The following is a 16,304-nucleotide window of genomic DNA, read 5'->3' as shown; positions in this document are numbered from 1 at the left end:
GACGCCTCTGCCGCGGGAGGCCCATTGGTCCCCGGCATTCAGGAAGGCGCTCTGAGCTGTCCCGGCGCCCGGCGGCCCCGCAGGTGCTCCCGCCCCACCCGGCCCCGCCGCCCAGGGGAGCTCGGCCGCGCCAGCTGGCCTCCGAGAAACACAACCTAGCAACCTTCGGGGCCCTGCTCTGGTGGGGAAAGATGGTCCTTAAAACCCAAGAGGAGGATGGTGAGTCCCAGCCCCGCCCGGGCGTCTGGAGTGGGGGTGAGGTCTCTCTCGATCCGTGTGGGCGACGCCGGGATGACAGTTGTGCTGCCTTTCGGGGGGAGCGCAGCCCAGGCTGTGGGCTCGCTCTCGCTGTTTTCGGGAGCACGGCCGGAGAGTGCGGTGGTGGGGAGGAGGCCGGGGCTGGCCCGTGTCCAGACTGAGAGTGATGGTGAGGAGTGCGGATCGGAGCGACCAGGGAGAGCCCCTCGGAGGCGTCCGTTGGCACTAAATGAGGTGTGACGGAGGGGCCGTTCGGGGTTAACTTGATCTTCCTCTTTCGGTATTGCTGCCGGCCGCCAGAGGCCCTGAGGGGTCTGTAAACTTCCTTGGTCCTCTCCGCACCCACACTGTATAGACCGTGACGTTTTAAGTAAAGGGGCAACAAGTCACGTGGCCCATACACCCTGAGGACCCTGGGAAGGAGGTGCGCGAAAGCCCCTTCTGTTGTTCTGAAGCTCGCGTGTGGACGTGTGTCTGTTTTGTGATGTCGTCACCAGATGGCAATGTTTCAATGCTGGAAGACACAGCACAAACATGTACCAGTTTGTAGTTAGTAATGAATTACGTGGATGAGTTTGAAGATTTCACAGTAGATTTTGTGAAAGTTGGAACGAGTTTTGGGGGTCATTTTTATGCTTTTCCTTATCTGGTTCACTATAAGATACATTGGAAAGCTTCACCTCTTGAGTGCAGATTATCTTGGCCCGTATCCGCGGGTGACTTGGAAAGCTGTACCGTGTAGGAAAGACTCTGGGAGGGAGGGACATACAGGTGTTCGTGATGATACTTTTGAAGACGGGGCATAAAGAGAGGCAGTTCCGGGTTAGCGTTGAACAGCCCACATGGGAGGTGCTGTATCTGGAAGGTGGGTCCACCGTAGCCAGGGTCTCTCGTTGGAAAGGGGATACGTGCAAGAGTGGAAGAGAGCACTTTACCGATGATTCGGGGGCAGCAGGTGTGAGCCTGGCCTGGGCAGTGACCGCTGGTCACTCTTACACGCCGCTGGTGGTCCAGGTGAGCTTGGCCTCAGACCCAGGAGGGGTCCTGCTGAACAGTCACTTCGAGGCTGACTCGGAGGGCCCCGTGTCATCGGCCTCTGGCTGTCCCGGAGGGCCTGCTGATCCAGCCTGAGCTGCGCGTTGTGTGCGCTTGGCCCAGTGGTGACAGCGGGCACCATCTGGGGACTGAGGACTCTCGGGCTCAGATTTGAGAGACAGGGTTAATGGGCAGCTTTGCTTTGAGTGAGTCACCGTCAAGAGCGGGCCGCTGTCCACTTCCCTCATCGCCTCCCAGGAGCGCTTTGGCCTGTTGTGTATTGGGGACGTGAGGGAGGACGGCGTTGCCCTTCTAACTGCCGCTAAAATAAACGCCCGAGGGATTACGAGGAGACACAGAAATGGCATTCGGGCAAACGTGAACGGGAAGGGAGCAAACGGGCCTCCCTCCGGCGGGTCCCCGGGGTCCCTGGGGGAGGGGAGTGTCCGCATTACGCTCCTCACAGAGCAGCTGCCTTTACTAGTGCCCAGGACGCCGAGGACACCCCGGATGAAGGGCAAGTGGGGGTTTGAAAATGTCTCTAGGGAAGTGAGACCTTTCCTGCTGCACGAATCTCAGACCCGTAATCCGTAAATTAAACGTGCTCTTGGCCGCTGTCCTTCCCTGGTGCCTGCACTCGTCGGCTCGTCGGCACCCGTTCCCGTGTCCTGTAGGCGTGGGAGCCAGCGCGGACGTGGTGCACCGAATGGGGCAGTGTCTTCACAAGCCTGGCCTTTCGGTGCGTAGTCTACCCCCTTGATTTGCCCTCGAACCTTGCCTTTGGGCCAGAACCCAGGCTCCCCCGTAGGTGGAACACGAGGCCCCGGCAGGCGGAGGCGAGGCTGTCTTCCGGGTGCCAGCCCAGTCCCGACGCGCCCTGGGCCCTGACCCCAGGGGTGCTCGCTGTCCCCGGCCACCAGCCGCTTCCCGGCCTCCTCACCCTGCGTGGTATGTGCGTCCACAGTAGTCTCTGCTTCCCCACTTGAGTCCATTCGCCCTTCGAGTCCTGGCTCAGAGGCTTGACCTCCCTGAGGCCTCTTGGTGTCCCCAGGCGTCCTCCGAGTGCCGGGTGTGCGTGGCCCCTGTGGCAGCGTGGACCGTGGCTACAGGTTCACAGGCCTCCCCGTCTGGCCTTGCTGTTCTGTGCAGGGCAGGGGCCGGAGCCGTTTAAATCTGAGCTCCGAGCGCAGGCCGGGCCTGTGCAGGTGCTCAGTAAGTGGAAGTGCATGCGATTATTCCAGTAAGAGAAAATAAAGAGCTAAGGACTCGGCCAGTGAGTTCGAATTGGCCTCTCTTAGTAGGTTACTTGTACTGAGCGAGTCTTCCCTCGTCTATAAAACTGGACGTGACCGTGCGCATTTCATTGTCAGGAAATACGCAGGGTTCACAGGTGGACTTCCTTATCTCGTCCAAATAAAAGCGGGAACGGAAGAGAAAAATCTTAAGCTGTGAGAGTCCATGTGAGTCTAGGGAGGGGTGGGATGGAATGAGGTAGAGTGCCTCCCCACCAGGGTAGTGGATTCTCAGGTGGCACCTGGAATAGCGTCCCACCCGATCCCCTCGTCTTAGCGCGATCCTCATGATTGTGCCGGCCTCGGTTGGGCAAACCGCTTAGGGCGCGGTGCACAGGGAGAGGGGTGGCCCACGCACTGTAACTAGAATTAAGATAGGTTTTGCTGGGGCGCCTGGGTGGCGCAGTCGGTTAAGCGTCCGACTTCAGCCAGGTCACGATCTCGCGGTCCGTGAGTTCGAGCCCCGCGTCGGGCTCTGGGCTGATGGCTCGGAGCCTGGAGCCTGTTTCCGATTCTGTGTCTCCCTCTCTCTCTGCCCCTCCCCCGTTCATGCTCTGTCTCTCTCTGTCCCCAAAATAAATAAACGTTGAAAAAAAAAAAAAAAAAAAAAAAGATAGGTTTTGCTCCCTTCCTTGGGGGTTGAGTTTGTGATTTGCAGATCAAAATGGTTGCATCCTTACTTTGAAGCAAGAGCACCTCCCAGCGGACCTGCTTCACCATCTGCTGTGGCAGGTCTCGAAGGGGACTGGCTCTGGTCGGAATCTTCTAGGCCCTTCTGCGAGCGCACCAGAGACGTCGCTCCCAGTGCACAGAACCGCCCTTTCTTTCTGGTGAGGAAGGCGAGCGGAAATGAGGCTTGGGTCTGCCCCTCTAGAAGAGTGAACCTTTACCCGTTGTCTGAGGCTTTCTGCGGCCTCCCGAGTTCCCTTGGTTATGGAATATGAAAGCATGGGCCGGCCGCCGGCGGTCAGGGCCCGGGGTCCGACACACAGGTGGGGTGTGGAAGGCAGCAGGTGGAATTGTCTCAGGAGCCAGCGTAGGTAGAAAGGGAGGGCAGGTATCGTGGGTCTAGGCAGGCCCAGGTCTGGGCCTTCGGAGCGTGTATCTGCCTACAAAGTGGTCAGCGGACAGGGCCTCAGGAACAGGAGACCTTCCTGTTGTTGCCATCAACCCTCTCTGCTTCTGGAAGGGTCGCTGAGGTGTGTTTGTGGTGGGGCGGTAGCACCTGCTTGCGGCTTGCTGCGGGTTGAAGGGCTAGGCCTTCTGGAAGTGTTGGACGGTGCCGGGCTCTCCCTTTTCCCTTGCATTTTGACAGCCCTCCAAAGGCAGCTTGACTGGCTATACGTCGTTCTCGTCTCTGCTCCTCTAACTGCTTGTCCACTGGGCTGAGATTTCCTTGTGACAAGTAGACTTGTAGCTGCTGAAGGCCTCTCCTGTCTGAAGAGCTGCGGCTGGTGGGGGTTTCGTCTTGCAGCGGGGACAGTCACCGACCCCAGTGTGGCCTCAGACCCGTGCAGCCTCAGCAGTGACCCGGTCAGTCCTGCCTGGCTGGCCGCTGTGATCACCAGGGCTCCCCGAGGGACGGCCGGCTCCGCCAGGAACCCACGTTCACGTGCTACGGCCTGGCGATCTCGTGACTTCCTGTGCGTGTCCCCTGAGTACATGCTGTGTCTGCCCACGTAGATGTGGGTGACACACTGGAGGAAACCGAGGGGCAGGTCAGGCCCCACTTCCCTCCGCTCCGCTCCGCCAGCGGTCAGCACTCACCCCAGCACGCCCCTCCTTCCTTAAGGAAAGAGCTTCCTTACTGCACAGAGGGCTCCCGAAAGCTCAGCTTCTGACCTAAGAAAGATCCGGTGAATTTCTTTTCTGAGCCCGTGGCTGTTTCTGCGTCTCCTTTCTTTCTGGTGTTTAGAGTCTCCTTTCTTCGGTATCTTCTGTTAGAGTTCAGGATTCTGGTGCAGAGAGTTCAGGCAGAGCCCCACGTACAAAACCACAGCAGAATGGTGTGGCTACAGCAGGCGTTTTACAGACATTAGAACAGAAGTCAGGTGTACTTTTTTCCACAAAAGAAATATTTAGGCGTCAATCTGGGCAAGTATTTTGTGGTGTAGGTAAGTGGCTGGTGGCATTTCCGGATTTTCTCTGAATAGGAACTTCAGCATACCGTGTTGCCTGAGCTGTGGACGCAAACACGCGGTGAGGTTGCAAGTGACGCGTCCACACCCACACTTGCTCGCAGCCTTTCCACGCAGTCTCCGAAGACGGTCCCCGTCGGCACCTTCAGGCGCGTCCTTCTCAGAGTCTTCTGTGCGCTCACACACCTAGTGTTCTGTGGTTTCCTGTTGCATGGAGTGTGTCTCAGAGATTTTTCTAGATTAGCACTCCCAGATTATTTCATTTCTCTTAGTGACCACATCATGTTTAAGTAGTCTTTCATTTTTGCAGTCTTGGGGAGGATGCGTGTTGGGTAAATTCCTAAATGGAATTCGCTGAATCGAAAAGCACGTGGCTTCTAAGATTCGGTCCTGTGGAAAGGTTGGGCCAGGTTACACGCCCCTGGCCTGTGTGCCCCCACGTCCTCGCCAGGGTCTCCTGTGTCGTCAGACATTTTAATTTCTGCCGGAATGACGGAGAGCAGTATGGTATTCGTGTTTTGATTGTCGTGTTTTGAATTTTTAATTTTTGGAGCGTTCGGGCATCTCTCCACGTTGGCCACGTGTGTGTTTCTCCTCGTGTCTGCCTGTGTGTCCTCGGCCCGCTGTGTTTGTCGGTGACTTTCTGGTCTTCGTGCTCCTGTCCTTGGGACTTACAGAAGTTCACCCTCCCACGTGCTTGCGTGTTTGTGGTCCTGGCTGCTTACGTCTGCACCCAGGCGTTTCGTTTCAGTGCAGGAAACACACTCTCCAGGACTATGGCCATAGTAATCCGTGCTTTATTCTAGAATTTTTATGGTTTCTTTTTCTACATTAAAATCTTTGGTTCGGCTAGAATTTACTTTGATATAAATGAGGTAGGCATTCAGCTCAGCCTCCCCCCGAATGGCTGCCTGGCTGATTGCCACACCACCGTTGTCCGAATAATCCCGCTCTTCCTTATATTAGTGTGTCTTTTCTCCCCGAGACCCTGTGACTTGAAATGTGGCCAGGTGTGTCGGCCTCTCTTGAGTGTCCCCCGGGCCGCTTCCCGTCACCGAGCCTCGTGAGCGTCAGTCACCAGGAGCGACTCTCTAACTTCATCTTTTTTCTCCTTTGTACTTTTCTGGACTGTCCGAATGTAAATATTTTCATAAGGACTTTGATATTATTTCATTGATACCGTTTCTGTAAAAATCTTGCTGATACGGTTTTTTTTTTTTCCCTTTCTTTGTTTTGAGAGAGCATGAGCAGGGGAGAGGCAGAGAGGGAGAGAGAGGATCCCAAGCACAGAGCCCAACGTGGGGCTCGAACTCACGAACTGTGAGGTCATGACCTGAGCTGAAATCAAGAGTTGGACGCCCAACCCACTCCAGGTGCCCTGATGTAAAGGTACTTTTAGGAACCGTGACCTACATACTGAGGGGAGACCTTTTCCTGTAGGGGTTTTCCTTTGTTTTCCTGGTGACTCTCCTGCCGCTGTGAGAGGCCGGCCCTGCCGCAGTGGCCGTGCGGGCCTTGGGGATGGGAAGGAATTTGTCCAGAGAAACCCGTCACAGCAGACCATCCAGGATAAAGGCCAACAGGAGAGGATCTGTTTGTCCTGGAGGGGAGGCCACCAGAAACCTCCCTGGTGTCGGGAATTGACAGCCAGACCCCCCACCCTCTCATGGATCACATCGCCTCTCCAGTTCATTTTGGAGACGGAGAAGCGCCACCCAGGGTCCCGGAGCGCAAAGAACGTGGAACTAAGCTTTGCCCACCCACTGGGGCCCTCTCGTGGCCCTCCTCCCCGCAGCGCGGCTCCCGGTGGCTCAGCCGTGCGCTCTGCAAAGAGCCGGAGGTGGAGGGCTCTGAGAGCAGCCTCTCAGGACAGGACGGATACGCCCTTGGCCCGGCCCCGCGGCTGGGCCCTCCGTGCCTGTCCCAGCTGCGCCCGCCCGTCCCGGGCCTCCAGCCCCTCGGAAGCTTCTCTCAGAAATCAGAAGACCCTCTCTGGATCCCCAGCGACTCTGATCAGGGTCAGGGTGTGGTTCTGGGAGCCGGGTTTTTTCTCCTTTGGGGTTAGAGTAGAAAGCGCTGCTCTCTTAAGAGACCTTCAGGCCCTGCCCGGTGGGAACAGATGTGTGGCAAGAAGTATGTATGCTTCTCCCTTTTACTAAAGGAAAGTTAAGCACTTCTAAGGGTCAGGAATGGAGCGGAAGTGTTGAAGAGCTCCACGCCTCAGCTGCCATGTCACACAGACGGGGGCGGGGGGGGGGGGGGGGGGACGGAGAATCAGGTGCTCTGCGTGCTGGGCCCGGGGCCGCTGCCCAGGTCAGCTGGGACTTGCCGTGCCTCACGCCTCGACACCTAGGATGAACCCGTGTGGGGCCTGGATGAATTGAAAGATGGTGATTTATCTCCACCTCAGAAGCTGTGGCTCAAGTAAAGTGAGTGCTGCCGCCTTCCCCCGCACGTGTGGTAAAGGGTCACTGGCCGGTTCCGTGCGCCCCGGGCGGCGCTGGCCGAGGGAGAGCAGGAGGGAGGGCAGGACGGAGGGCCAGCCAAGCCGTGAGCACTGCGCGGGGGAGCCCTGTGTCAGCCTGCAGTTGCAGCCCTGAGCCGCTAGGGGGCGGCAGAGGACACTCAGTTCTTTGCTCCCGCTTCGGAACCCAGGTTTTTACTGCACTGGACAAACGCCCTGTGTCCCTGTCCCTGTCCCTTCGCGACCGTGACCGCTGAGAAGCCCGCTCTTTCTTTCTGACGCCCCTCCCCACCACTTCTCACCGCACCTGAAGTGCTTCTCTCCGGCTCAACAACAGCAGAGTCCAGATGTCTTGGTGTCACATTCAGAGGACACGGTGGGACTCCAGCTTCTCCACACGTTTCCAGAGTGTTCTTTCTCCCCTTTCCCCGTGCGACTGTCACTCTGCCCAGCCTGGAGTGCCCTCTGCTGCCCGGCTCCGGCCTCGGCCCCTTGCGGAGCCTTCCGGCAGCCTGGCCGCTGCATTCACGGGCCCGACCCCACGGCACCTGTTGCTAGTGTGTGTTTGCACGTGCTTGCTTCTTTTTCCTCCAGAAGGAAGGGGGCTCTTGGGGGGCTGAAAGCATCTCTGAGCGTCTCTGTTATCTTCTACAGTAACTAGTGGGGCGCCTTGTTTATGGGTGGTATGGGCTTTTTTTTTTTTTAAGATTGTTTTTTTTTTTAATTTTTTTTTTTCAACGTTTATTTATTTTTGGGACAGAGAGAGACAGAGCATGAACGGGGGAGGGGCAGAGAGAGAGGGAGACACAGAATCGGAAACAGGCTCCAGGCTCTGAGCCGTCAGCCCAGAGCCCGACGCGGGGCTCGAAAAGATTGTTGAATTAACAGTCTGAGAAAACCTTTTTTTTTTTTTTTTTTTTAATTTTCTCTGCTTGTAGATTTCCTGAGATTACTGGCCTTTGAACGGTCTTTTTCTTTGATCACTGTGATTTCATGACCTTGATCATGGGGCTATTTATTTTAGCATCTGTCTTCTTTATTTCTGAGGAGGGCCATGCTGCAGCCTTTCGTTGGCGGCTTTTTCGTCTGACTTCCGGTCCGCTCACTTTGTGGGTCATTTTGTTTGTGCCGCAATGGACTCTGGTGGCCTCTGCTCCCAGCTGCCCGTGGCCCACATTCAGGCCGAACTTTGTCCAGGTTCACGCGCTGCCGGTGAAGCGGGCTGTAGGACCTCTGCCTGCACAGCAGGAGGAGTGGGCGGTGGGTGGCAGTGAGCCTTGCACGGGAGGGGAGAGGTCAGGAGCCACCTGCTGTGTGTGTGTGTGTATTTTTGTAAACATCAGTAATGCTGCAAACAAGGGGACGTAGCTGTGGTTGTACATTTACAGTATGAGGTCCATCTGCGCAGATGAAACCCCTGCGGCGGACCCTCCGCGGGCGGGGGTGGGGGGGAGGGGTGGCGGTCCATCTTCGCCTTTGCAGAAAGCTTGTTTCCTTTTGCAGTCTAAAACGAAGAGTTTATAAATAGTTTTCGTGTTTGTTTCTCATAGACTTGCTATGATTCTTGTAGATCAGAACTGCCATTTTGACACAAAAATAAAACTGTTCATATGGCTGTTTCTTAAAAAACTCTGCTGGGCTGCAGAGTTGGGATATTTGGGTCGGGTCTGGTGACCCTGTCATGGTGACGAGGAATCCACAGAGAAGGGAACCCACGTTAGCGTGGCGAGGGCTGGGGTGGGGGTGGGGGCACCTCCTAGCAGAAGTCAGGGGAGGGTGTGGGGATGTTTTTTGGTTGTTTTTTTTTCCCCCCTCCCTTGTTGTTTATCTGGAGCAGTGGTTTTGCCTTCAGGGGGACATTGGGCAGCGTCTGGAGACCTGTTTGGTTGTCACATCTGGAGGGGGCTGGGGGCGGGGCGCTCCGACGTCCAGTGGGTGCAGGCCAGGGATACAGCCCAGCATCGCCCTGGACACCCCAGGACGGGGAGTGACCTGCCAGGAGGTCAGCAGTGCCGCCGGGGTCAGAGAGCCCTGATCTGTGCTTAACGGTTCCTCTTGCGTCTTTTCTCCTTGTTTGGCACTTGCTTTTGAGACCTGTGTCTGCCCCTGTGAGTCAAAGGCAGCATTTTCTCCCCGGGTGGCCTGTGCACAGCTGCCCCGGGGTCATCCTGTGTTCTGGTCTAACGTGGAGCCCGCGTCTTGGGGTCCGCGGGTCCAAGTGTGTGTGTTTTCATGGTGCTCCTGGGGTGTCCTCGGGCTGTCCGAAGTTTGAGAGCTCTCGGGCCGCAGTGATGTGTCCTGTCCCAGCCACTGTCCCCGAATTCAACCTGCCGAACGCCTCCTATCCAGAACGTGCTGGAATGTGAGATTACAGCCTCTGGTGACCGAGTGGGAGGTGACCCCTCCGCCAGGAAGGCCGGCGCGCCCGTGTGGACCCGGTCTGGTCGGCGTCACTGCCTGCTCAGGGGGTGCCCTCCGTTTGTCCGCTCGGTGATAAGAGGGCACCTGACGGCAGCGCTGCGTCCTCCCAGGGAAGCAGCCATCAGCCTTCTGCTCCTGGGGGGGGGGGGGGGGGGGGAGGGAAGAGCAAGCACAGCCTGCCTGCGAGCTGGCGGCGCACCCCTCCCCCAGGAGGCCGCGTGGGGGGTAGTAGGAGGGGCCGGCTGTAATCACATTCATGGAAATGCGCCCGCCCGCGAGGAGCCCCCGGCACACGCGCCGAGTGGCAGCCAGGCGGCAGCTCCGTGCGGCCATCTCTGTCCAGGCCAGCCTTCCCCGCCGGGACCCGCTCCCTCTCCGCCCTCGGTCTCCGCTTGCTTCTTGGCTTTTGTCTCCTCGCCGCCTCCTCTCCGCTGCTGTCACACATGCCGTGCTCGCTCCGTCCCTCCGTCCGCCCGGGGCTGCGGGAGCTCCCCGGGGCCCGGGACGATGGGGTCGCGGTGCCGGCCCTCCGCGGCCTCTGAAGCGGAAAGCTGCGAGCTGCCCAGGCTCTGACCGGGGCGCTGCCAGGACGCTGGGGCTGCAGGAGAGGGGCTTGCCTCGGGTAAGAGGCCGGGCGGGGGTGCGTGAGCGCGTCGCGGGGGTCGCGCCCAGTGTGCGGACCCCGGGCCCCGCTCGGTCACGCTTTGCAGCCGGGCTGGCTTGCGCCGCTGTCTCCGCACGTCTGCCTGTGGTCTCGCGTTCTGCTCCCCCGACCTAGGGTTTTCCACTAGCTCCTTGGGGGCAGGTGTCCAAACCCTCGGCCTGAGATTCAGGAAGAAGCTCATCACCGATGTCGGTGGTCCTCCGGGGTGAGGTGAGAAATGCTAGGACAGCAGGAAGCAGAGGGACGGATTCAGGGCGATTCTGTCCCCTCTGGACCCACCCCGTGAGTTTCTGTTTTATTCTTTGAGTCCAGTGGAGCCGTTCCTGGGTCCGGGTAGCCCTCCTTCCAGGAGTTGGAATTGCACGTTCACTTTGGTCCTCGGGGTCCATTGCAGCTGTTAGACCGGCTGAGAATGTTTGAGTGTGCAAAAAATTAAGGGTTTTACAGAGAGGTGGCATCCAAATAGGTTTTAGGAACAGGTAAAGTGAGAGAGAACCGGCTTCCTAAAACCTGCACAGAGCCCCTGTTTTGGACTAAAGGGGTGTGGCAGTGCAGCTGGGCAAGCCGGAGGTCGCCTGCGGCCGGTCCCCTTCCTCAGGAGATGGGGGGGGGGGCAAGCCCGGGTGACTCGGGGTGTCTGGAGGGCTCCCCCAGAGCTGAGCGCTCTGCCTCTGCGTCACGGAGGCCAGTGTGAGAAAATGGTTCTCCCGCTGAGCTGGTGCGGCTCTGCTCCCTGCTCTGTGATCACACCCGGCCTTGCACACGGAGGCTGCACACGGAGCTTGGACGTCTGAATGCAGGCGAGAACCTTCTGCAGTCCTCCAGCTGGATCCCGTGTTAGCTGCCGGGCTATAGACAAGGGGGAGGGTTTTAAAACGGTTGTTTGCTAGTTCTTAGCATTTATCGAAAGCAGATGTTAACTTTGTTTTTCTCAAGCAAACTTTTAGGGTACAATTTTATGACTTCGTCCCTTTTCCTGCCTGGAAATTTGACCTCCTTTCCCTTTGGTTGCCTGGCTAGTCTTGGAGTTCTAGGATTTATTAGATAAAATGTGTCAATTCCCTTTAGTGTGTAAGGTAAATGGTAGAATAGCTTGTTTTTTCCCAGGACGGTTTATGGGGCTGTGTGTGTTTTGTTTTGTTTTGTTTTTTAAGATTTTATTTTTAACTAATCTCCACACCCAGTGTGGGGCTCAAACTCACAACGCCGGCACCTAGAGTTGCACGCTCCTCCGACTGAACCAGCCAGGTGTCTGTGGGGCTGTTCAGTACCTGTTCTGTCATTGGAGAAGGGCGGTGATGATGACAGGCCCATTCGTGGGGCAGGGTGAGGTGGTGGCTTGCCCAAGGTCACAGAACTAATTAGGTGAGGAAAACCCCCAGCAAGCGTCCCCTCCCACCCCAAGCCCAGATAGCTTCTCTTCGGAACTAAGGAGGCTTGAGTCATTAGGGCGGTGGTTAGATGAGCCGACCGGGGTGGGAGCAGAGTTTTTCTTAAAGATGCGAATATGGGGGCGCCTGGGTGGCTCAGTCGGTTAAGCGTCTGACTCCGGCTCGGGTCATGATCTCGCGGTCCGTGAGTTCGAGTCCCGCGTCAGGCTCTGTGCTGACAGCTCAGAGCCTGGAGCCTGCTTCGGATTCTGTGTCTCCCTCTCTCTCTGCCCCTCCCCTGCTCATGCTCTGTCCCTCTCTCTGTCAAAAATAAACAAACATTAAAAAAAATCCAAATTCTGTTATCAAGATGCAGAATATGGTTATAAAATCATTAACGTATCTGCTCTTCTCCTAGTCTGTTAGCAGGTGCCTCGGGCCTCTCTGCTGAGTATCAGTTATGTTAGCCACACGCTAGTTTAACTCTTTTCCGTCCACGTCGTGTATGCACATTCCTTCAAAATCTCCTAGGCCGTGAGTTGGCAGTGAGGCATTTTTAAATCACTCTACACAAAAGTGAAGTCATGAGTCAGTCGTGGCAGACGAGCACAGTAAGCAGAAACGAGGGAGTCGGGATATTGCTGTTAACTTCTTGTGTGTTTATCTTTAATCACGGTACGATGCACACAAAATAACATCTATCGTTGTAAGTGTAGGGTCCGGCTCGCATCGTTGTGTGAGCAGTGTTCAGAAGTTTTCCGTCTCGTAAAACTGAAACTCTGTCCCCAGCAGCACCACGTCCCCCTGCCCCCTGCCCCCTGCATTGTCCTGTCTGTCTCTGTGGATGTGGCTGCTCTAGGGACCTCACAGAACTGGGATCCTCCAGCACGCGGCCTTTCACGACTGGCTGACCTCACCGAGCGTGCTGCCCTCAAGGTCCATCCACGTTGGGGCAGGTGTCAGAACTCCCTTGCTTTTGGAGGTGACAATGCAGTGTTCGCTTTTACAAAGGATTGCCGTGGTTTCGACTTGCAGGGAGGAAAGCCCTCGGTTTTCTCAAGTTGGCAGACTTCCTGTGAAGGTGTGACGTGATCACGTGTGCTGTTGGCTCGCGGGTGCCCACGGGTTCCCGGCTTCAGTCACGTCCGTGTGCTCCGTCCGTCTCCGCCCCCCCCCCCCCCCCGCCCCTTGCCCTCTGATCCCCGTCCTGAGGCCTATCTGTAAAGTTGAGGCTCTCAGTGAAGTCCCTTCACCATTACAGCTGTCTGTGGTCCGTATCTCCGCATGGTGCCCGGTCCCTGGGTCGTGCTGCCATTTTGGCTTGTGTTCTCCCCGTCTTAGATCTGATCCCAGGGGTTTCTCGTGTCAGCTTGGCATTGAGAGTTTTGTGAAGGTTGGCTACACGTCCATCTCCGATGCCTGAGTTCTTTCTCGTCTTTTGAACTCTTCACACTGCGAGTCTCGGGGATTTCCGGGGAGACCGGGTGACTCACCCCCGTCGGGTGGGGCCGCGTGAAGCGTCCAGCTGGAACGGTCTGCACAGGCGTGGGGGCTGTGAGCACCGGCCCTCTGGCCTTGGGTCTGTGGCGGGGAGAGAATCTGCCTTCCTCCCACGGACAGTTCCCCGGATTGGCACTCGTGAACCCCAAAGCTGTTAGTAAATAGCTGTGTTCTCTCTAGAGCTGGCAGCAGCTTCCAGAGGGTGTAAGGAAGCTTGATGCTTCACTTTGCTGCTGCTGCTGCTTTAGGTGGGGCTTACGTAGGTTTCTGAGGCTATGTGGTTTTTGTGTTTCATAAAACGTACAGGTCGGTAAAGGGTTTGGCTTCGGTTAGCTGGGGTTCCTCAGGTGCCGGTGCTCTCTGGAGGGCGGGGTTGTGTCCGGACACAACGTTGCGCTCCCCTGGCTTGGGGGCGGGGTGGGGGCGGATTGGACCAGGGTGTTTTCTCCTGTCTGTTTACCTTCTCCACACTTGGGGGGAAGGGAAGCGCCTTTCTAGACTCTTGGCTTTGCTTAAAACATTTCTCTGCTGTGCTGGTTTAAATTTGGACCCTTCTGAGCCACCGAAAGGCAGGGGCTGTATATAAGATGGGTGAAGATTAGGATTGGAAAAAGAAGACAAGTGCTGTGCTCTACAGGCGGGCAGAGGGAGCTGGCGCAGCCGGAGGGCCTGTGGAAGCACATCTTTAGCGCCCCGGGGATGTAGGACAGGGTCCTCCACTTGGGTGGGCGGCTGCCGGCACTCCTGCTGAGCAGGGACTGCCGTCTGAAGAGCTGCCTTTTCTGTTGAACTTCATGGCGGATGGCCGGGCACCTGCTCGCGGCCGCGGCTGCGGAGCGGGGAGCAGTGGCTGCGCCATGTGCGTATCGATGGGAGCTGTCCCTTTAAGACAGTCCTCCTTTGTGTATGCTGGTTGGAGCGCATTTCAGCTCAGGGGCTCTGCCTGCTGGTAAAATCTGCAGAGCAACATTGAAATAAAGAAATAAATGGAAGCTTCCCTTGTGTGGCTTTTCTGTTCACAGCTGAGCACAATGGCCCCTTGTTGTTGTGGGCACTTTAATCCCCTTGGTTCAATTGGAACCCTGCGAGGGACTGGGGAGGGCCCATCCTGGACCGGTCCCCCTGCTGTAAGGGGGACACCTTGTCAATTAACCTTTGCGGGAATCATTCCCGAGGCCCCCAGACCCCCAGGCGCTCTGCTCCCCGCCTTTTGTGCTCAGGCCGCTGCCTCCCTGGTTGCCCTTCTTTTCAAGAGAAGGGGGGCTCAGCCGCCTTCCTGGCACAGAAGCGTGGCTGCAGCACGTGGCAGTCGGGGGAGGGAGGAGTTGTTTGTTGCTGTGCCATCTGGCCCATCAGCCGATCTTTTACAGTTTAACCCTCATGGCTTCGAGGGAAAGCCACGGCGTGGATACATGCTCTTCGGGGTGCATGTGGCTGTGTCTTCCTTTCCAGCCCAGCAGGCGGCCCGCCGGACCCGGGGGCGGGGGCGGGGTGGGCTGGGTCACTCACCCCTTGGGCTCCCCAGCCATGGTTTCTATTCTTCTTGCTGTTAAGTGACACGAAGCATTTTCCCCCGCGGCATCTGTTTTCCTCGTGGGCAACGTGGGGGTGAAGGCTTGTACTGAACGGGGCGTGTTACCTTGATGAGAGGCTGAGTGCAGGTGGTCCGTTTTCTTAAGTGCTGGGGTTTTCCTTGCCTCGGGAACAATTGCACGAGCGCGATGAGATCTAAAGCTGCCCCCCTTTAGAAAGAAAAGTTCTCGGAAGATTTGCTGAACCAGAAGGGAAGCAGTGCTGTGATTGAAGGTGGCCGAGTGTGGGATGCAGGGGGGCTTAGAGCGCCTGTGGTTAACGTCAGGAGACGGCATCGGAGTACCTGTGGACAAACGTCTTGTTCGTTCTCACTGCAGATTAGCCAGAGGCTGCTTCCTTGTGACCACCAGGACATGGAAGGCCCGTCTTTCCTGGTAACGTAGATTGATGTTTTCTTCATCTTAAAAATGCAGTAGCACCTACGTGTATTTTTTTTTTTTAAGCGAGTATTCAGGAGCCCTTGGCCCCCCCTCTCTCTTCCCAGACCCATTCCCCAGAAGCAGCCGCTAGTAATTAACTTTTTCTGGCTTTCAGCGACCGGTAGGTGCTGCCGCATGCATATTAATACTCTCATCCCGCTGACTGTTTTATCAGCGTCAGAGATGGTCTCTTGACCTCTCTCACCGTGTGTCCTCTTCCTCTTCCCTCTCCCCCTGTCCCATTTGTTGGTTCCTTTATTTTCACCTTTGGAACTCCCATTCACACGTTTCCGACGTCGTTTTCTTGTTCCCGACTTTGTAGGTCTGTCGCTGCTTTTTGTAAGCAGGTGCCTGGCGCCCTCCTTGCCTTTCCGTTCGCCCCTCCCCCGGCCTTCGCTGCAGGTACCGCGTGATTTCCATTAGCCTTTGTGCTGTGTGTGCAGGCCGGCTCCGCAAGGTGACGGTGGATACGCCGCACCGGCGCGAGGATGTTCCTGCGGCTCGGCCCGGAGCCCGCGTGTGCTCTGCTGGGCTCCCCCCTCGGGAGCCGGTCCCAGCGCCCAGGTCCAGTGGACTGCCCTTACCTTCCGCTGCCTGCCGCCAGCCGTGGCTGCCTCGTGATTCCCCTTCGGTGTCGTTTTCTCTGTTTCCAGTGATCGTCCTGGTGCTGTGGAGGGAAGGCCCAGGACCCCTCCCTTGCCTTCCCATTGCTTCTCTGGGGTGCGGCTCTCGCAGCCCGTCATCGGTCTCCTGTTCTGATCCGGTCATTCTGACCTTGCGTTGGGGGGGGGGGTGTGCTCCCGAGGGAGCCCCATCCTTGTGAACACGTTTTCCTCCTCCTGAGGGAGCACGGGGGGACAAACGTGGAGTCCTCCTGTGTCTGAAATGATTCTATTTTGCCCTCCCCGCTGACTGAGAATTCCAGGGTCAAAGCGGTTCCCGTGTGGACCCTTGAAAGCCCTTCCCGTCTCCCAGGGTCCAGCACGAACCAGCCACGCCTCCTTTCCCTTCCTGCTCACGGAGGTTCTAGGATCCTCTTTAATCCTCCAACTCTTGAATTTGTTTTCCAGCTTCTGAACGTTTACAACGTATGTTTCTCTGTGGGATTTGTAAAGACCTCAGGACACGGAGTCCGTTTCTGCTGTTCTCC

The 16,304-nt window shown here is 57.1% G+C and overlaps 1 protein-coding gene across 3 annotated transcripts in view; it reads left to right on the top strand.

The window, feature by feature from the left end:
- CYTH1 (cytohesin 1) overlaps positions 1-16,304 on the top strand; it is an 80,268-nt gene that overhangs the window by 39,539 nt on the left and 24,425 nt on the right. Inside the window, exon 1 of one of the 3 annotated variants that reach the window (XM_086688190.1) lies at positions 6-219. The exons of 1 other annotated variant lie outside the window; for it this stretch is intronic. In XM_086688190.1, the coding sequence (XP_086544316.1) occupies positions 192-219 (28 nt within the window). In that variant the 5' untranslated portion in view covers positions 6-191. Of the gene's footprint in view, positions 1-5; positions 220-9,880; positions 10,231-16,304 lie in introns of those variants that run through there. One more of the 3 variants, XM_086688192.1, reaches the window with a different exon arrangement.

This window comes from Puma concolor, chromosome E1, assembly GCF_028749965.1.
Source record: "Puma concolor isolate L17-30 chromosome E1, mPumCon1.1.hap2, whole genome shotgun sequence".
Lineage (NCBI taxonomy): Eukaryota > Metazoa > Chordata > Mammalia > Carnivora > Felidae > Puma > Puma concolor.
This window is presented reverse-complemented; position numbering and strand designations above follow the sequence as displayed.